The sequence below is a fragment of the Bison bison genome, unplaced genomic scaffold (genome assembly GCF_000754665.1).
Source record: "Bison bison bison isolate TAMUID 2011002044 unplaced genomic scaffold, Bison_UMD1.0 scf7180017864307, whole genome shotgun sequence".
NCBI lineage: Eukaryota > Metazoa > Chordata > Mammalia > Artiodactyla > Bovidae > Bison > Bison bison.
The window spans coordinates 3,423,789-3,445,522 of NW_011494879.1; the positions used below are offsets into that span (position 1 = coordinate 3,423,789).

Sequence of the window (21,734 nt, forward strand, 5' to 3'; positions counted from 1 at the left end):
TCTGGAGAATGGGATTCTCCACGCCAGAATACTGGAGTGGGTTTCCATTCCCTTCTCCAGGGGATCTTCCTGACCCAGGGATCAAACTCCAGTCTCCCGCATTGCAGGCAGATCCTTTACCGTCTGAGCCACCTATGATCAAACAGAACTAATCATCTATTAAAATCGTTATAGTTGGTGACAGTCAAAGCCTATTGAGTCATATGTCATAAAGGGATGGCTTTATATTTATCTGTCCTTTGCAGCAAAGGTGTGTCCTGGATGGATCCAGCCCACCCCATAATAGTATTAAGATTTAATTAGAATAAAAGGAGGTCAGAACGGCCCCATGTTTACCTTAATGGGAGCTCACCTGTCTGACAGCTGCTCCTTTTCATCCCGACCACCTGCAGTCAGAGCACCATGTTTGGGTGAGTCTCCTGTTGAGAGGTTATCGCAAGTGATTCAGCTTTATACATACTTGCAGAGAAGGGTCAACTCAGGCCGCACAGGTGAAGGAAAAAGCATTCTTAACAGTGTGCAAAGTGGCAGAACTTTGAAAGCTTGCCTGTCCCAAGATGGACAGGTCTAGAGACTGTCGAGAAGAAAATTAATGTCTGTTTGAGATGGACGCTTGAATAAGCTAACAGGTCTGTAATTCAAAGGCCACCTATAAAAATATTACACAGATTGCTTCTTTCTGTTTTTTTCTTTCGAAAAGCCTGTTGTCCCTTTGTTAACTTAAAATCACTAAATGTATAGGAGATCTTTGTGTAACTGAACAAATCTGGGGAGTATATTGCCGTCTTTCTGTCTTGGAGGTTTCCTTTTCCTTTCCTAAGCAAGTTGAATAAATCACTTTGGCAAGGTTAATTTTCTTTAACTTAAAACCAATAATAGGTTTGTTCACTGACTTTGTGCAATGGGAAGGGGATATTTAGAATGATATCTGAAGCATCACCAAGTCCGTATGGTCTTCAAAGTCTATATGTATATGGTTTCTCTATGTATCACGTATATATACATACATACACACATACATACATATACATATACATATATGTATATGGGGCTTCCCTAATGTCGCAGTTGTGGAGAATCTGCCTGCAATGCAGAACTGGGTTTGATCCCTGGGTCAGGAAGATCCTCTGGGGAACGGAATGGATACCCATTCCAGTATTCTTCCCTGGAGAATTCCATGGACAGAGGAGCCTGAAATGCTTCCAGTCCATGGGGTTGCAAAAAGCCAGAAATGCCTTAGCGACTAACACTTTTCAGTCTATACACAGTCTTTCTGTATATCGGAAAGATCCCCGGGAGGAAGACATGGCAACCAACTCCAGTATTCTGGCCTGGAGAATCCTATGGACAAAGGAGCCTGTCGGGCTACAGTCCATGGCATTGCAGAGAGTCAGACACGACTGAAGCGACTTAGCACATAGTCTTCTGTATTATATAATCCTATATATCATACATAGTCTCTCTATATTATATAAATATATATAATTTTACACTTCACTGTACTTTTTTTTGAAAACTGATCATTAATTTATATTATATTATCTATTCTCTGTCCCGCAATTTCCCATTCCTTATCAACTTTTCCTAAAAGGGAAAGGAAGTGAAACACCGGTTTTAACTACATGTTATCAAACTTCCCAGTGGATTCTGGAGGGAAGTATTAGACGTGGACAGACACAGAACCTGACTTCCAGAGAGACCATAGCTTTGCTGTGACCTCTCCTGCGATCTTGACATCCCCTTGACCTATCTCCTTTGAGCCCAAGGTTGTTCTCTCTCTGCTCTGGTCTCTGGAGAGACACCCTGTCTGTACGTCCGTGTGTCTGTCTGACTCAGTTCTAAAGCACACTTCCTGCCAGCAAGAGACCCCATTGTTTCCAGGCTCCAAGGGACCAAGGCAGCAATTTCCTCCTTGAAAGCCGGCATCCTTGGGGCCAGGAGTGTCCTGTTTTTCTCTGTAGATGAGCAGTTGCTGCCTAGTGACCCTGTGGCCACAGAAAGCAGACCCTGAAGGACAGGGAGTCTGCTCTGGGACGGTCAATCAAGGACAGTAGCCATGACTCAAAGTAAGTGTGTGAACCAGGTCTGGAAGCAACAGCGTGTCCGGAGTGGAGACAGAGCTGGTAGGTCTTCCATCTCTCCCGGGGAATTTTCCTTCCCCGCACCAGCTCCTGAGCGCCCCTGCGCCTCACGGAGTTAGCCCTCATCTTCTGGCACTGCCTTCCATCTTGGTCCTCAACCGCCCACCCAGCTGGGCCCGGCCCCCAGTCCTCACAGGGGAGGCCCTGGACCGCACCCGCTCATCTGCTGCACTGCTGGCCCCACAGTCACTACTTACAATCAGGGGGGACCCACTCACTCTCTTTCTTTTGGGGTGAGTGAATAGTTACTACGTATGAAGTGATGGTCATATGCAGCCTCTGTGTCTTGCTCTGCATACCTGTTACTTCATCCAGCCATCCCCAACCTTTTTGGCTCCAGGGACCAGTTCCATGCACTGTGGTGGGAGGGTGGATGGTTTGGGGATGATTCAAGGGCATTTTATTTGTCGTGCATCTTATGGTTATTGCATCAGCTCCCCCATAGATCATCAGGCATCAGATTCCGGCGTGAGAGGTATTTCCTGTTTTTAAGAAGCCCACGAAGGTTAGGGATCTTTTCCCAAAGCCCCGAAGGAGTGAGGAACAGACCCAGCATCCATTCTCCAGTCTTTCAGACTCCAAACCCCACCACGTGGGTTAGACCAGCCTCCGTCAGGCAGACCCGACTCAGAGTGGGACAGGAAGTCTCAGGCCTTCCGTGGTGGGGCTGCTCTGAGTTCATTCATTCGTCTCTGAGCATCTGGCCGCCCGAGCTCTGTAGCCAGCTCCATTGTTTCTGTGTCCACCCAGGAGCTTGGTGTGGCTCCTCTGAACAATGTGAAGGAAACGTTCATGCTCACCGTCCACCTGGGTTCCTGGCAGGCTCTGCGGTGGTTATTCCCCAGGCCTTCATTCAGGAACTTAAGGTCACAATGAAATCACTGTTACATTGTGAAAGCATCTTCCAGCGCTTTTGTCAGGGGGAAAACTTTCGTTTTGTTCAGGAAATGTGCCGTGAGTGTCAGCAGCTCTGCTCTGCATGAAGAGGGGCACTGCCAAGTTGAGGCCGGCAGAGTCTGTGACCCCGAGGAGCTGGTGACCCCGCAATCAAGAAGCCCCTGGTAGCACTAGGTCCCTGTGGGCGGAGCCACAAGCCGGTGCGTGTGGGGTCTCCGGCAGCCCCTCCAGGGGTGGGGTTGGTCCCTGGGTCCAGGGGCGTCAACGGTGTGGGCATAGCTGATGGAGAGTTCACTGACCAGGCAGAGGGCAGAGTGTGGGAGGCGGGCCACCTCCAAAGAACAGGATGTGGTGAGGAAGCTGTGAGCTGTTCGTGGCCTGGGCCTGGCCGAGGTGCAGGCCGTGACTGGGGTCTCTGGGCCGAGATGGAGGTTGACCTCCATCACAGGGGCTCATAGCCCCCAAGCACTGGTCCACGGCAGGTTGATGACAGCCACGTGGGGCATCTGGACCCCGAGTCAGGAGCTGCAGTCCCAAAGGCTCCCAGTGACTGTAACGAGTAACAGGGTTTGTGCAGCTTTGCTGGAGGAGATCCCTGCAGGCTTCATAGCTGGGCGAGATAGCACAGTTAGCCTTGTGTTTCAGAAGACAAATCCAGAGAGTATCCGTGAGCCTCCGGAGCAAGACTTTGTGAAGAGCAGCCTGGCAAAATGAGACCCTGGATGAAAAGTTAACCTCCATGGTATGTGAGTGAAAGAACATAGAATGAGGAGTTCAAGGAAGAGAGAGTGCCCAGTGGACACAAGTCATCAGAAATGGCTTTGAGAAGACATCCCCGGCCGGCTGAGCTGTGTGTTCATCTCTGCCCGTGTTCTCCTGGACAGCTGAGGGGCTGGTACTGGGGGGTGAAGTGAGAGGTGGCAGGCTGGGACCGCCCACCTCCCTGGAAGGCAGCTCACTACCACCCCCCAAAACCAGAATTTCCTGCTGTTCCAGGACCCAGTCAGGCTCCAGGAGGCTGACCTGTGAGGTCATCAGACCAGAGGCTGGCAGTTCCCAGGACCAGAGGAGGGCTCCCAGGCAGTGCCACCTGTGGGGATGCTAAGGGACATCACCATGACCAGCTCTGCCCGGCTCCAAGAGGAATGGCCTCCTGTCTCAGACGCGCTGGGCTGGGCTTATTTCCTCTTCTCTCTGAAAGAGGCTCTGTTCATACTCTTGGTTACATGAAGAAACAGCATGGGCCTCCCTTCTGTGCTGCTTGCTGAGCTGGTTCTCTTTATGGGTGATAGGAGAGAAAACAGCCCCTCCTGTTAATGGAGGAGCAGAGGGGTTTGTACAGAAGATGCCCTCCTGCACCTCAGTTCCTGCTTGCTGAGGTCTGGGTGCCAAGCTCCGAGCTGGTGATGTAGTTACCAAGGCTGACATTGCTTCAGGGGTCCAACTCCAGGAGCCCCTGCCAGTCTGGTGAAGACTCCCAGGTGATGGAGGTGAAGGTGGGGGGTGTGGTGGGGGGTGGGCAGGACGTTTCCGCCAAATCGGAAGGGAGTCGCCTCTCCGTTCTAGACAGTCGGGTGAACTGTGGACGGAAGACTGGTCTCCTGCCAGCTCTTGAGCCATGAGAACGTTTTCTGGTCTGAGCAGAGAAGAAGCACTTTCCGGGCAAGAAGGCTGGTGCTACAGGCCGAGGATGGACCGTACACACACCGGAAGTCATCTCATCTGGGAGTAATTCTGCCAGGGCAGCAGGAAGCCGGGAAGGCAGGGACTCCGGGGAAGAAAGCTCAGCCCCAGGGCTGCTGGCGGCTCCCAGAGCGGCCAAGCCTCTGACCTACTTCTTCAGAAGCCCTGCATCAGCGCAGATTCCTGGAGCCGGAGCCAGGCTTGGACGGGGGCCGAAGTGGGAGCAGGGCTCCCTCTCGTGGCCTGTGAGCCTTCGGTCACGGAGAAGGGAGGGAGGCCAGGAGGCTGGGTTGACTGCAGCCCCTTCCCATGAACTCGCTTCCTCTGCTGTTGTCCGTGTTCCCTCGTTTTGAGTGTTTTTTTCTTTTTTTTTTTTTTTTCATTTAAAAATACGGTTTATTTGGAATGCTGCTGCTGCTGCTGCTGCTAAGTCACTTCAGTCGTGTCCGACTCTGTGCGACCCCATAGACGGCAGCCCATCAGGCTGCTCTGTCCCTGGGATTCTCCAGGCAAGAATACTGAAGTGGGTTGCCATTTCCCCCTCCATTATTTGGAATAACTTTCTTTAATAATTCTACATTTTTATTCTGGGGAATGCAGAGGTATAGACGACACTGTCTGCACCATTTATTGAAAAGGTTTAGTCTTTGTAGTAATTTTTGTATTAATTAGTTTTTTGTATTAGTTTTTGTATTAATTAATTCTTTGTTTTAATAATTCTACATTTTTATTCTGGGGAATGCACAGGTATAAACAACATGGTCTTTACCATTTATTGAAAAAGTGTAGTCTTTGTATTTTTGTATTAATTATTTTTTGTATTTTTGTATTAATTAGTTTTTTGTATTCATTTTTGTATTAAGTAATTTTTTGTATTAATTAGTCTTTGTATTAATTCAAAAAGATAAGCAGCTTTTCCTGTAAAGAATTCTCACCGCACTTGAACTCAGACTCTGGAGCACTCAGCAGAGAGGAGTCTGGGATGGCCAGCCAGAATCAGTCAGTAGGTTTTCTTTCTTCTCAATCGGATATGTGAGATAGGAACTCTAGTTCTAAATATTAGGAAAGGAAAGAGGGAATATGACAGTCTGCTGCAAACCTCAGGAGCAGGCAGGACGCACTGAGTGGAGCGTGCCATCCCATCCACCTCTGTTCTTTCTCTCCCTCTGCAGGACGACTTCCTCCTGATCCATTATGATAAAGGGCCCTGCAGGAACAAGCTGGGCCACTCCAGGGCGTCTGTCATCTGGCATCGGACACAGGTAGGAGGCGGCGCACCTGGGGTTTTGATCTCGGGGACAGAGACACAGAGAGAGAGAGAGAAACAGGACCTGTGTGTGTCATTTCCAGAAGACTTGCCAGCTGATCAAAGATCTCCCATATAGAAAAACAGCTAGTAAATGCGATAGCTGCCAGAGTTTTTCCTGGACTGAGATTATGCTTTTGATAGGCCTGCCTAACATGAATGGTGGTGGTGGTGGTTTAGTCGCTAAGTCATGTCCAACTCTTGCAACCCCATGGACTATAGCCTGCCAGGCTCCTCTGTTCATAGGATTCTCCAGGCAGGAATACCGGAGTGGGTTGCTATTTCCTTCTCTAGGGGATCTTCCTGATTGAGGAATCGAACCCAGGTCTCCTGCATTGCAGGTAGATTCTTTACCTAACATGAATACGCCCCACGTTTTAACACACGGTGGTTCTTCAACATCAGACATCCGATTGCTTGTGCCTACTCCTGGCCTTGGTCATGACCTACTGCGCATGGTCCGTCCTTGCTGGCTCTTATTGAAGAGCTTCCCATAGAGGCCCCCGGGTGAGTGCGTTAGCCATAGGGAGGGATGAGAGGGAAGGGATGGAAAGGTCCCCGCACGGTGATGTCTAGGCAGCTGGTCGGTGGGGTTATTCATACTTTCAGCAGATGTTTACTTCCTCCTGTGTGCCTGGAGCTGTTCTAAGAGTTGGAAACACGCTGGTGAAGGAGATCAATGGAGCTTTCCCTTATGGCTGCACATCTCCTGTAGGGACAGTGAGCCAGGAGCAGTATAGGGTGTGAATTGAGCTGTAGGGGAGGGGTGATTGGGAGGGGTCTTTAGATGGTGCGGCCCGGAAGGCTTCTTGGAGGTGGTGCCTATGGCCAAGGACTGAGTGATGGGGAGCTGGTGGTGGGAGTAGGTGGGACAGGGGAGAGGGGACTGTTCAGCCAGAGGAGGGACAGTTCATACAGGGGGACAGTCTAGGCAGAGGGGATAGCGTTGGGCCGAAGGGCAGAAGTGTGGCATGGAGGTCCATGCGGACAGAGCAGGAGGAGGTAGCAGTGGTCAGAGATGATCAGGGTGGACCCCATGGGCATTGCAGGCCATGGTATGATGTTCAGGTGTGCTGTGGGCGTGGAGGGAAGCCCCTGAGGGGACCGGCAGGCAGGCGTCAGTGCAGGCCAGCTCCTGGGGTAGGGAAGAGCCTCAGTGGGCTCCAGCCTTGTTCTCAGCACGTCTCAGCACAGCCCCGAGGCAGGCCATCTAGGAGTCGCAGGAACCGAGTCTCAGGGGTTTCCTAGGAACAGAGACAGGCTGCCTGTAACTGTGCTTCTCCCGTGATCTCCACTGCAGACCCCCTGGCAGGGCCAACGGGTCTCTGGCCGGCCAATGGTAGAACGTCCGGCTTTGCAGCTGTCCTCTCCGCCTAGTAGCGAGGCCGGTGCTACAGACAGTGTGTCAAAAAGGCCCGTGGCTGCATTCCAGGAAATCGCTTTTAAAAAGCAGCAGGTGGCATTGACTGGGGTGCAAGTTGGGCAGTTCTGAGTGCACTAAAACCCATAAATTGGGCATTAAGTGGCTGAGTTGTAAGGTATGTAAGTTATAGCTCCATAAAGTTGTAAGAACAAAAAAAAGCACAATAAACTGTGAACTCCATCCAGCCCGAGGGCCAGTCTGTTGACCTCTACGTGAGAGCGGATTTGAGCTGCATTTTATTTTGCCTTCTGGGCCAGCACGGCCAGCTCCAGGGCTCCCCCGCCCCCTCTACACTGGAATAAGACACCGAACAACAGAAACAGACTCTCGCAGTTCTAAAGGCCAGGAGGCTGAAGTCGAGGTGTGGGCAGGGCCTCTCTCCCTTGGAACCTGCAGGAGGGTCCCCCTGCCTCTTCCAGCTCCAGGTGGCGCCCTGCGATCCTGGCTCCTTGGTTCACAGGTGTGTCCCTCCAGCACTTCACCTTGTCTCTGTGTCCAGACGTCCCTCTTAGTGAAGACACCGGTTGTAATGGATTAGGGTCCCTCCTGGGAATGTCATCTTAACCTGATTCCTTCTGTAAAGAACTGAAGAGCCTCTTGATGAAAGTGAAAGAGGGGCGTGAAAAAGCTGGCTTCAAACTCAACTGTCAAAAAACTAAGATCATGGCATCCAATCCCCTCCCTTCATGGCAAATAGATGGGGAGAAAGTGGAAACAGTGATAGATTTTATTTTCTTGGGCTCCAAAATCACTTTAGAGACTGTTGGACAGAAAGGAGATCCAGCCAGTCAATCCTAAAGGAAATCAACCCTGAATATTCATTGGAAGGACTGATGCTGAAGTCCCAATACTTTGGCCACCTGATGTGAAGAGCTGACTCATTTTAAAAGACCCTGATGCTGGGAAAGATTGAAGGCAGGAGGAGAAGGAGACGACAGAGGATGAGATGGTTGGATGGCATCACTGACTCTAAAGACATGAGTTTGAACAAGCTCCAGGAGTTGGTGATGGACAGGAAAGCCTGCTGTGCTGCAGTTCATGGGGTCGCAAAGAGTCAGACTGAACAACAACAACAGCAATCTCTGTAAAGACCCTGTTTCTGAACAAGGAGCTGTTTTCTCTCCTTCCCGTGTCTCCACGTGGCTGGAGTCACAGCGAGCTTCCCAGGAGCGCCTGAGTGCCGGTGGAAACTGTCACCCTGTCCGATAACAAGGCTAGGCTGTGTGGTCACACCTCAGCCCTCATGCCTTTTAATTCTCAGGAGTGAGTCTTGTGTTTCTGGGGTCGTGAGCGGAGGTGGTAACAGGTACTTGGATAACAGGCCCTGAAGAAATGCAGAAACCCGGACAGGGCTTCCCAGCCTCCATCATTGTTGAGGAAGAAGCCTGTGGACACCTCCCACCAGCTCCTCTTGGCCTCATCAGTCAGCACCTTCTAGGGACAAATGCTCACTGCCAGCTCTGAGTAACCCCTGGAGCCACGGGGACGAGGGATGCGCCCCTGATCTCAGGCCCCTCTCAGGGCTGGTGAAATTGAGCAGAGGCACCTTCAGTGTAAAGCAGGCAGGCTGCTGGCCCTCTGAACTCATCCATCCCCTGCCTTGAAGCACACACACGTGCGGCCAGTGTTCTGAGAATTGTTATCAGTTGGTCATGGGGTGGGGGCAGTGGGCAGGCTACATTGTAGTTTTGGTCTCTTCTGCGGTGTCAACTCTCCTGGGATAGCCGTTTCAAGCTGCCAAGGTGATGATGCCATTGCATGCAGAGCTGGGAAGAGACGTGGGAGCCACCCCCTGTATCCCCAGACACAGCCTCTCTGACCTGACCTCCGAGCATTCAGGCTATGATGCGGCCGACATTCACGTCATGTTCAGTGCCCAGTTTCAATGAACATAATGTGTTCTGATTGTTCTACCATCGCTTTGACTTGGCTTACTGCTACCAAGCCCTGGAGTTGTGTTGAAGAACTCTGTCTAGGGGAGAGGACTCAGATCCTCCTGGACTCCACTGGCCCGGTTCATCCCATATGCCCATATTGGACATTTGTGAAGGCAGAGACCCTGGGCTGTGCTTGGGGGCTGGTGATGGTCACACAGACCAGGCTCTGCCCTGATGAGTGGGTGCCTTGAGAAACAGTCTGAGTGGTTAACCGCTCCTTTAAATCAGGGTTTGTCTGGGGTGAAGGGTCCTTGTTTCACGTGATTCCCTCTTTATCCTCTGTCCCCACAGTATATCATTTCTGTCTGACATGTTTATAAGATGCTCACTAAGTGGTGATTTTTGTTGTGAGATATTTGCTTCCTGTCTCATTCTTTTCTGACTTCTTTCTGACTATACCTGTTTCCTCCTTTTATAATGGAAGTGGATCCTGGCTGCTCGCTGCTCAAAAGCCGATAAAGAGGCCAGGTTGATTGGAAAGAAAGTTTGCTTTATTTCACATGCTGGTATCTGGAGAGGTAGGGTGGCAGACATCTGTCCAAAGGCCAACTCCCTCCCGCTACACTGAAAACCAGTGGGGCAAGAGCTTTTATAGACAGAAGGAGGGGGCAAAAACAGCACAGTCAGCTCGGTCTGTCACCTTCACATTGGTCATCGGTGGTCTGACCAGCGTCATCTTGATTGTTCTAAGTACAGTTAATCTTTAGTTCCAGGGTTGGTTTGTTCCCATCTCCTTGAGGACAGTTGTCAGAACTGTGGCAGCTCATGTCGTGACTGCAGTCCAGTCATCATGTAATTAACTCCTCCACCAGGTGGGGGGTTCAGTATCTACAGGACAGCTCACAGGACTTGGCTCGGAATGTTATCTCTAGCCCTTGAGGAGGAACTGAAGGTCCTTGACTTTGCTTAATGACTTAAACTGTTGTTATTTGGTCTCCTTTGATTGTTTCCCTTTGTTTCTGTGTATTCTCACTTCTCTGATCGAACTTGTTCTTTGGCTAAAGTATTTCTGCAGACAAAAGGCAGACAAAGGACATAGGGCGGGGGCGAGGACCTTTAGGGTCCTGCTTTGTTTCACTATCACAATTGGAAACGAACGGGTAACCTAGCTGGTTCGACAGCACTCCAAGAAAGAGACAGGGTAGGCTGAGTGAAAGCGAAGGCATCTTATTGACCAAGGATGTGAGCATCTGGTCAAGGGTTTTGGTCTGTTTTTAATTCAAGGGTCCTTGGCTCCCTGGAGAATGAGAGTGTGTTCCTAGTGGCTGAGGTGGTTCAAGGTGCCCTGCAGATCAGCAATGCCTTCCTGTGGGTTTTACATATTCTGAAATAGCCGTGTGTGTGATTTTATGAGTGTGATCTGAATTCAGACCTCACAATTGCACTACTGACGTTAAGTTCAGACAAATGGACATAGCCAGCTCGTCAGAAATCATGGACTCTTAGCATAAGCACAGTCTAATTTATAAACACCATGTGATGTGTGTGTGTGTGTGTGTGCACGTGTGTGTGTGCAGCTGTGTGCATGCGCCTGTGATAGTTTTCAGGTAAAATCAGAAGTCAAGGGACACTTTCGTTCACCCCGCTGTGATGCTGTAGCATATTATCATATTTCAGAGCTGATACTAACCCTCAGAGATGTTTTACTTCATTTGTTTATCATTGAGAAAGCTGCTTCCTAGGTGGCGCTAGTAGTAAAGAACCTGCCTGCCAAGGCAGGAGACATAAGAGACACAGGTTCGATTCCTGGGTCGGGAAGATCCCCCAGAGGAGGAAATGGCAGCCCACTCCAGTATTCTTGCCTGGAGAATCTCCACGGACAGCGGAGCCTCACGGGCTTCAGTCCATGGGGTCGCAAAGAGTCCGACATGACTGAAGTGACTTAGCACGAAGCCCAGAGATGTGAACACAGAGTCAGAATTAGAACCACAAGCCCCTGGGTTTGCGTACTTACCACTCTGAACACTAGGTGGCAGATGAACTCCACCTTCAGTTCAGATTACTGCTGTAGCAGCTGATGGAGGGAGCCAGGTAAGGGGTAACCTCCCAGCTTCTTTGTCCAGCTTCCCTCCCTGATTTGAATGACAGCATACGTACACTTGAGGCTTATTGCCTTTGCTATGTACTCAACTCCATACGTACACTTGAGGCTTATTTCCTTTGCTATGTACTCAACTCTCGGGGTAAACGTATGTTTTAAACCAAATCAAAATTTCTAACAGTACATGTTGGACTTTAAACTCCAGGAATAACACAAGTCTTGTTGTTCAGTCACTCTGTTGTCTGACTCTTGGCGACCCCATGGACTGCCGCACGCCAGGCTCCCCTGTCCTTCACCATCTACTGGAGTGTGTTCAAACTCACGTCCACTGAGTCGGTGATGCCGCACCATATCTGGTCCTTCCCTAATGCACCTGTGTATGCCTTTCTGCTCTCCCACATGGAGTGCCTTATCCCAGTCATTCCTGTTACCACCCGTCTCCTCGTAAGCCTTATAATCTCAGCTGTTTCCTGTTGCACATTCTCCTGCCCATGGCTCATGTACGTGTCCGGCTGCGGGTCTCCTTTACACCTGGAACCTGATAGCAGTTTTTGTAAACTATATTATTATCAGCTGTAATCATGCTGTCTTTCCCCCAGACTGGGTGGTAGCTGAGAACCCAGACTGGGTGGTAGCTGTGCCTCTGTGTTCGCAGCACCTAATACAGTGCTGGGCTCAGAGGATGCTTGATGGCTAACTGAATCTATAATTGAATGGATGTTTGGTTACTTTGATGAAAGGAGGGAAAGGGAAAGGAAGAAGAAAAGGGGGAAAGAGAGGGAGAATGAAAGGAAGGAAGTGAAGGGAAATAACTATGGGCAGATGGATGGATGGGTGAGTGGATGATGAGTGGGTGAATGAATGGGTTGATGGATGAATGGATGGATGATACAGGTTGTAGATAGATGGATAGATGGATGGACAAGTGGAAGGAGAGATGATGGATGTATGGAAAGATGGATGGATGTTGTGCGTATAATGCATGGATGGATGAGTGGATGCATGGATGGATGGCTGGATAGATGGTGGATATACGTGGGTGGATAATGGATAGATGGGTGGGTGTAGGTGAATGTATACATGGATGGATGATGGATGGATGGATGGATAGATGAATGGATATAGGTGGATACAGGTGGATGGATGCATATAGGTGGGTGGATGGATGGCTGGGTAGGTGGATGATGGCTGAATGGGTGGTTGTGTGGCTCGTACTTACACTGTGGAACCTATGGACCAGCCCCCTTACCCTCTGCTCCTGTTTCCTTCTTGCAGGTCGTGGGCATCTTTGCTGGATTTGGGCTCCTGCTCCTGGTGGCCTCCCCTTTCCTGCTCCTGGCCACTCCGTTTGTACTTTGCTGCAAGTGCAAGTGCAGTAAAGGTGACGACGACCCTCTGCCCACCTAGAGAATGGTGCGATGCTGGAGCAGGACCCCCGCCTGCGGGAAGCGTGGTTCCCCCACCCCACCCCGCTGTCCCCCTCTCACTAAACATCTCTCTTGCCTTATGTGCCCCATTGAGCTTCACAGTGTCACGCCAGGACGCCGTGATTCCAGGGACTGATGTCAGGTCGTCGGCCGAGGCCCCAGGTGTGGTCACCCCCGGCATGGGGGAGGCAAGGCTGGCGTGGTGGGGCGCGTCGCACAGGGTGGGTCTCTGCAGACTCACCGAGGGAGGTGCTGTGCGGAGCGCCCCCCACCCCGGCGACGTTCTCCCTGTCCCGCTGGACCGGGACCCTCCGATGTTGCCGAGGGGACTCTCTCATGCAGAGTGCAGTCTGTCTCCTCCCTGGCTTCGAGCTGGCGCCTCCTCGTGGCTGAGAGAAGTCCTTTAAGGATCGCGTTCCACTTCAGACAGAATCCGAGTGTTCTGACTTGAGAAAAGCACTCTGTTTATGACAACTCTTTTTATTACTAATGGCATTTAGTAAAATCCTTTTTAGAAGGCGTTTCCCCACACCGCCCCCCCACCCCCAACCGAGTAGTGAAAAATCAACACGGTGCATCAAAACCATTGTATGCCTTCTCTTGAGATGTGCGATTTTAAGAAGTTATGGTTATATGGCCTTTCTGGCTCAGCCACTTTGCAGGAGATTTAGGAAGCCTTGTGTGCTCTTTGTGTCTTTTCTTGACGCTTGTGGAGACTTTTGGGATTGCTGTACGCTGTATACTGTTATCAGCGTGTTTCCCGTGTCTTTAAACAGTTGCATTTCTTTAAACATACTGATGCATTTAAAGGAACATCTCCCCCCTAGGTTTGCCTTTTGTTTTTCTCTCTCTGGTGATTCAACTCGACTCACAGGGCTCCTCTGTTCACCCAAGGATCAGCAAATATTTTTTCATGTCTTCAGAAACCAAATGTTTTACTTGGTAATAGTTTTGTCGAGAATCCCTGTGGTTTGGCTGCAGCATCAGTCCCCTCAAGCAGATGAAACCAATCAAATAGTGACCCTGAAGTCCGGGGGAAGGGCTTACTGGCAGGGGGCTGGGGCACAAGCTTCTGGATGTTCAGTTTTTGAAATGACTGAGTTATTCTGGAGAAATCATCTCTCTTACACAGTTCCAAGTCTCGCTGCTTACCCTACTGCCCCTGCTGAAAAAAATCTTCCGCTTCACTGAGTTGTTTTGATTGAGGGGGTATTACCACTCGATCTTTTACAGCTGTGTGTGACCGTGACCAGGGCAGGCGGATGCCCGGATCAGTAACACATACCGGGCTCCATAAGTTAACTCTGGGCAATGTGTGCTTTACAGACAGTGGACTTTACTGTGGCTTTTAAAGAGCACGCTGATTTCATCCAGCTTAGGACTTCTAAACACAGTAGGCGATCGTTGTGGATTTATCATGGTGGAACTTTTTAAAACTTATTAAGCATTCCACGAAAGAGTAAAATGAAAATGAAGTCTTTTATCTCTGCTGTTTGCCTATGTCAGGCACATTTGTACAGCGTGGTGGTGTTTTGTATCCTTGACTTCTGCGTTTGTGTATCCATCTCAGGTCCTCGATTACCTTCTGGTAGAGAAATGACTTTTATTTGTTAACATTTAATCAGCTTAGGAGAAACAGGATCACTCTTTCGCTCTAGGATTCATTTTCTTTTTGAAACTGAAGCCATTTTAAGGAGCCAGTCTGTGTCAAAATTATGTGCAGAACAGCCTCCAATATAACTACAGTTTGAAAACTCACTAACGATAAGAACATGCCCGGGGCCATCTGCCTGGATGAAGCCGGGGCACTGAGTCTCTGTAGCTGGAGGTGCTGCCATCAGGGTCAGGCCTGGGGGTGGGGAATGGCTTTTCTGGAGAGAGCGACAGCGCCCTGGGCCTGAAGATGAGCTTGGTGGCCCAGGCTTGAGAGCTCACTGCAATTTGTGAATGCCCTTTAAAGTCCTCATGGAAGATAGCAGGCTCGCGGCCTGTGTCCAGTGGTCCACGGGGCAGAGCTCCCCATCCCAGCTCAGCCTGTCTGTACTTGCTGCTGCCCGTTGCCTCCAGGGGTCCAGGCAGTAGTGCCCCTTCCTTCAAGGTGGGGACCAGAGCTGTTGGAAACGCCGCCTTCCCTGGGCCAGAGCTCAGGCCCTTTCATTCCTAGCAGGCTGGGCCGCCTGTTCTCCTGGGGGAGTCCACGGGTAGACCGTGCACACCCAGAGCCCCTGCCAGCCCTGTGCCTTTAGCCCTGATAGTTCAACGCACATGGTGCGACCCAGGTAGGACACACCGGGATTCTGGGGTCACCCAGGGTCTGAGTCACATCTGCTTGCTCTGAGTTTTTACATCAAGCCTGCCTGAGAGTGGTCGGTGTGATTAGGAAAAGCAAAAATAAAGCTGTCTGTTCGCTAGAAAGACACCGGCAGGGTCTCGTTGAGATCCTTTCGGAGACATGCAGCATCACCATCCGACTCCTCTCCTTTCAGCGAGGAACGCCATCCCTGTTGTTTGTGGGGACGCAGGATGGACTGGGCCTGATGTCAGGTGTGCACAGGACGTGGGAAGATGGCCCGTGTTGTGGGTTCTGACCTTGCCGTCACTCCCAGGAAAGCCTGGGTGTTTGACACTGTGGATGTGGCTGTAATTGAAGATGACCTTTGACAGGTGGTGTTCACACTGACCCTGTGGAAGCACACGTCTGTTGATTCATTTAGAGGCCTTTAATTCTGGAGGGGGTGGGGAGGGGAAGGAGAACACAGAGATGGACCATGGCTGAGTGCCCCTGGCCAGGTGGGGGTGACGGAGGGTGTGGTAATATGAGTCCTTTGGGAACGGACGGCGCAGTGAGGTTTCACTGGCCATGCCTGGGCTCTGAGCCTGGCTCCGCCCTGCGTCCTGTAGCCTGGCCAGCCCAGCTTTACCATCGTCACCGAGGACCAGCGCCTTCAGGGGCATCGTTGTAGATGATCACTCAGCAGAGACCGACCCAGGACCTGAGCATAAAGAGAACATTTTAAGGCCCGAATGCTGGCCCATCAGTGAAACTCCACCCCCGGGGGGAGCTAAGGAACCACGTCTGCTCCCTCTGGCATCTTTTTAAAGGGGAACAGATTCTCTTTACAGCATACTGTTTCTTAAAACCAGTTTAAGAACCAGACCAATTCCTGATTAGCACATAGGACCCGGGGAAAGGGGCTTATCAGATATGCAGAAATTACTCCAAGATGATTTTATCTTTCTCACCTGTTTTCCAAAAGTTACAAGTTATTTTGCAAATTAGAAGAGAGTATTTTCCCTTGGTTGTCTTTAAAAATGAGAGTACTGGAAAGAACCAGGGTGGGTTTTTTTTTTTTTTTTGGTCTATTTCTCAGATTCTCATTGATTAATAAATACCTGTCTATGTATATATAAATCACAGTGAAATCATCAAGGGAAAACATTTGCATGTATAAAGCTTCCTGAAGGTCTCTCAAAAATACCAAAGCTTGTTTATTCCTTATCATTAACCCAAGCCCTTATGAAAGGAAACAAAATGAAGAGTTGTGACTGGTGTTATCAAAAAATGCCAGCTGGAAAGAAGGGGGTGCATGAAAGCAGAATGACTGCTGCGTCCCGACCCAGAGAGCCTGCTGTTTGGGGGCACCAAGCCCATGCTCACCCCTCCTTAGTTTGCACAATTCTGTCTTCCGAGATTCCAGCAGCCTTCAGGGAGGGGTAGGTACCCAACCTTTCCCTCATCTCGTGCTCATTTTACCGTGGGTGTATTCTACTCTTGTGTAAGAACATGCATGAATGAGTCATGCACATGTATACATTATGCATTTGACAAGTGGTGGTAAAAACAAACAAAAAAAAAACCAAAACAAGTTTGGTTCGTGTTTCTGAAATGTCAGTACATTTCGTGCCACTCACACTGTGATGTATAAAAGAGCTGTTCGAACGCCTTTTAATGTCGTGTTTTGTACTTTGGAATCGTATAGACAAGTTTGATTTGTAATTTCAATACATATTTTAAGTGTATTGTGTCTTATGTAGTTTGTCCCCCACCCCTTTCGAAGGGATTTCTTTTTAAAGATATTTTGGCTGGAATACAGGTTACTTTTGTAAATCCTGTCTGGCTCCATCTTTCTTACACTCTTAGTTGACTGCTGGCTTGAAGATTGAAAATATTGTGAGGATTGGAGGTGGGCGGGAGAGGGTCCTTATGCCACTGGGAACACAGCTTTTAAAAAAATTGAGTTATAATTAACACGCAGTAGGATACTGTTATGGGTGTACTTCATTGTGGTTCAGTGTTTTTATACATTATGAAATGATCACCAACAGTAAGACCAGCAATCATTTGTCACATGGTAGCTGTGACTGTATAAAGGTGTTTCAGTCTTACTGACTATATTCTCTATGTTACATTACATCCCAGAACTTGTCTCACAGCTGGAAGTGTGTGCCTCTTCATCTCCTTCTCATGTTTTATCTATCCCCTAGCCCCCTCCCTCTGACAACCAAGATTGTTGTCTGTAACTATGTCTATTTCTGCTTTGTTTTCTTTGCTCATTGCTTTTGTTTCGTAGATTCCACGAGAAGTGAAATCACACAGTCTTTGGGTCTCAATGTCCATGACTCATTTCACTTAGCGTGATACCCTTGAGGCACATCTGTATATGCTGAGGTTTTCTCTCTTGGGAAGTTCTCAACTCTCTCGAAGCCAAAATCATGTTGGGTGCTGGGTAAGTGGGCCCCACACTTGTGCCTTCTCCAGGAAAATGACATCAGAAAGCACCTCAGCCTCCTTTCTCTGCCTCCATCCATGGAAACAAGTACTTAAAAAACTACCGAAGTTTATGGGAGCGTCATAAGAATCAGCGATCATCCCGTCATTGCTAGAAAAAAAGAGGAAACGTGGATGCTGAGTTTAATAGGCGAAAAAATTAGTAACTCTTGAGTATTCCACCTTGATTTTCATTTGCTTCATCTAAATTTCCTGGAAGAATATATATACTTCACTTATTAACATAAAATGAAAGGCTAGGAAAAGGCGGTTAGTTACCTGTCCTGTGGCTACAGTTTAAAACCCATCCTCAGCTTCCCTGGTGGCTCAGTGATAAAGAATCCGCCACCAATGCAGGAGATGCAGGTTCGATTCCTGGTCCGGGAGGATCCACATGCCGCGGAGCATCTAAGACACAACTGCTGAGCCTGAACTCTGAGCCGAGGAGACACGACGAATGAACCCAGGCGCCCTGGAGCCCATGTTCCACCACAAGAGGAGCCACCGTGATGAGCAGCCCTTCCACCACAGCCAGTCAGTGTCCCCCACTTGCTGCTACCAGAAAAAAGCCAGCCCAGCAACGAAGACCCAGCATGACCAAAAATAAGTAATTAAAAAATAAATACTAGCCATCCTTAGACTCTGGGGATGCGGGTGCTGGCATTGCAGACACGGTGTCCCTGCTCACGGGGGCTCCTCGTCTGGAGGGAGGCCGATCTGAGGGTCAGAGACCAGGGCAAGGTGTGGCCAGGGTCCTGGCGGCTGCCCTGTGGCACTGGGGCCAGGACAGGTGGTCAGAGAGGGCTGTAGGGAGGGTGAGGTGTGTGGACTGGGTCTAGAGTTGAGGAAGCATCGGCCAAGCAGAAATGAGGGAGTGGCCCAGTCCAGCAAGCGCAAGGACTTTGATGGGCACGCTGGGGCTGGACGGCCACTCAGGGGTCCCCCCTTGGGAGGCACAGCCCACAAAGTTCCGGGGCTTCATTCTGAAGCTGTGTGTGTCGGAGGTGCATCAGCTTTCTAGGGCTGCCACGACAGAGCCCCGCAAACAGGACTGAAGCAACGGGAATGTCTTCTCACTTGCTTCTGGAGGCCAGGGGCCCACGGTCCACAGGAAGCAAGGTGGCTCCTGAGAACCCCGAGCGTGGGCCCGTGCCAGCCTCCCTCCCAGCTGGGCTTTGCCAGCATCCCGGGCAGCCCTGGGCTTGTGCGGGCCGCCCCCTGGTCTCTGTCTTCATCTTCTCATGCTCTTTCCCCTGTCTGCCTCTCCGTCTCTGTGTCCACATTTGCTTCTGTGAAGACTCCAGCCGTTGGATTAGCCCCCTCCCCAAGTCCAGGGTGACCTCAAGCTGACCATTTTCAAAAGCCCTGTTTCCAGATGAGATCACAGTCATGGGCACTAAGGATGCGGATTCCAGCATGTTCTGGGGTCAATAGCTCAGCAGGTTCGTGGGAGCAACCCACTCCTCCCTTTCTGGGAGCATGGTCCGTGGGTGGGACGATCCTGCCCGAGTGGAGGCCAATCCAAGGAGGCAGACAAGAGTCAAAGGCAGGGGGTTGCCGAGCTTCCCCAACCCTGAAAACAGCCCTGCCCCACTCCGGTTGGACCTCAGGTCTTCAAGCTGACCTGGAAGGTGGGAATCACCCCAGAGGATACTCTGCTGAGGAGCAACTGCTTTTAAGCAAAATATCTCTGTATGTGTGTGTGTGTATACACATGGTGTGTGTGTGTGTGTACACATGATTTGTGTGCATGTACATGGTTTGTGTGTGTGTGTGTACACATTGGTGCATGGATTTGTTCTCCCCACAAAGAATACTCTTCTCTCTGCCTGCACTCGCCCACATCACAGACTCTTAGGGAACTCAAATTACGGGGCGTAGGCAGGTGTGCGTACTGACTGCAGGCTTGTGTGTCTGTGTGTGTGTGTGGAAGATTGCTGTGGCCGGGTCCTGGGAGAGAGAGTAGCTGTTGATGTGGCCAGACCCCAGACAGCATCAAATCCTCCTGTTTCCTGGGCTCTCAGTCATTTTTAAATGGCCATTCCCACTCATTACTGGAGCTTTCACAACCCACTCCTCCCTTTCTGGCATCACGCAGCCGTGTGTTTAGGGGTGAAGCTGACGTCCAGTGGGAAGCCGAGCATCATGGTCAGGAGTGTGGCCGCTGCCCACAGGGTGCCCTGGGCCCTGGTCTCTGGTGGGTGAATTCTTAGGCCTGTGTCTTACCAGGGCATCCTTTTCTTCATTTGAAAGGGAGGGTTAAAATCCTTCATGGGACTTTTTTATCTTGCTTTTTTAATATGTATTTATTTAAGATTTTTATACAAAAGAAATCAGTTTTGGAAGTTTCAGAAAAGTAGACTCAATTGTTTTACCCAGGAATTTTTATCTTGCCTTTTTCAGTATTTATCTAAACTTTTTATACAAAAGAAATCAGTTTTGGAAGTTTCAGAAGAGTAAACTCAATTGTTAGTTTTATCCAGGACTTTAGGACATTAATATTATAAATACAGATTTTTTTCTTGTTTGCATCAAGTCTGACATAGTAGAGACTGTTAGGAGCTTGTCAAATGGAGGAATAAATTGCCGTCTGTGTGTGTGTGTGTGTGTTTATTAGAGGAGTGTCAGTTGCTTGGGTCATTCAATTAAGAAATCAGCCATTAAATTTGAACTGGAGATGGACAGACCGTCTAGAGGCGAAAGTCTCACTCTAGATGTGCTATGAACTGGGCCCCTTGGGTTACGAATAGGCCAGGCAGTTTGCTCTCTCCATGCAGGCATTGATTCGAGTGCTCCCAAGTCTGCCCGGACTGTGATCCCCACAGCGCAGTGGGAAAGGGGCTCTGGGAGAACTGGCCATCCCATAGGACGTGGCAGCCGGTGGGGGACGGGTCTGCCCTGCTGGACTCCTGTGTTGCCCACCACGCTGTTTTTGTATATTTCCTTTCTTGATCCACTCTAAACAAAAGTATTATGTATATATTGTGTATTGTAACATACTGCAAATATATTACCATAAATCACACTGCATAGTTTATTATAATATACCTGGTAAAAGTGTTAGAAACAGTGCACATCAGATCCACAAAGTCAGTTACTTTCTAGGAAAGTGGGGGGCAGGGCGAGGGAAGGAAGGGGACACCCTTGGGAGATGCCTCAGCCCTGCCTGTGATGTTTATTTCGCACACTAGGTATATAACTGAGCTCTATAGCATTCAGGTTTTATTTTTATTTTTGACTTAGCTGAAAAGTGCGTGGGTGTTCATTACACTATCCTTTTTACTTTTTTTTTGGATTTTTAATTTCTTAAGAGTTAGATTTTGACCCCAGCCCTCCCACACTGCTCCTTATTTATGCTTTTAAAATTCTAAGATACTATCATCTCCCAGGAGTGTGGATTGGTGTAGCTTTAGGCAGAGACAGAAGAACTTGCCTTTGAAGGACTAACAGATTCTTGACTCCTCTGACCTCATGGGGGGAATCCCTAGGGTTGGGGGGGGGCGTGGGGAGACACTCCCAGCCTGCAGCATCTTCTCAGCAGATCTCTCTCTCTCCTCAGCACCTGAATTCTGCACACAGACCAAAGCACAGGAGCAGGTTTCTGTCCTCAGGGATTGCAGCCACGGGGTGCAGAGATGTGAAGGTTACACCTGCCCCGAAGCTCAGTGAGAGCAGAGAGTAGCAGCTTCCTGTTTGAGCAAACTCCTGGAAGAGATGGGATTGTGGGGGGCTAGGTCAGCACAGACAGGGAGAGAAGAGCCTCCTCCCATCCCCACGGTGATCAGAGCCACAGAAGCAGGCTTCTACTGAAACAGGTTATGTGCTGCATAAGGACCCACGCGTACCATTGTGTATGGAATATGTAGTTAGAGCTAGCACTTTTCTGTAATCTTCTCTTTCCAACATTTATTTCATCATTAGTCTTTTCATTTCTCCTGTAGGGCCTTAAGAATTTCTCGAAAATGACTTCTGTGAAATAATTCCATATGCCTTTAAACTTGTTCAACATACTTTTTCAATGTTTAGTGAAATTGCAAAAGTCAGTTTAGATATTTGCAAACGGTGATAACTTCTTTTCTTTGATGCCCATGTGATTCTTTCCAGCTGGTAT

General features: G+C 49.5%; 1 protein-coding gene across 1 annotated transcript in view; it reads left to right on the forward strand.

Moving 5' to 3' along the window:
* RNF144A (ring finger protein 144A) overlaps positions 1-16,966 on the forward strand; it is a 129,696-nt gene extending 112,730 nt beyond the window's left edge. Inside the window, 2 exon segments of the mRNA XM_010852038.1 lie at positions 5,894-5,983; positions 12,704-16,966. Coding sequence (XP_010850340.1) covers positions 5,894-5,983; positions 12,704-12,835 — 222 coding nt within the window. The 3' untranslated portion in view covers positions 12,836-16,966.
* The last annotated feature ends 4,768 nt before the right edge of the window (positions 16,967-21,734 follow it).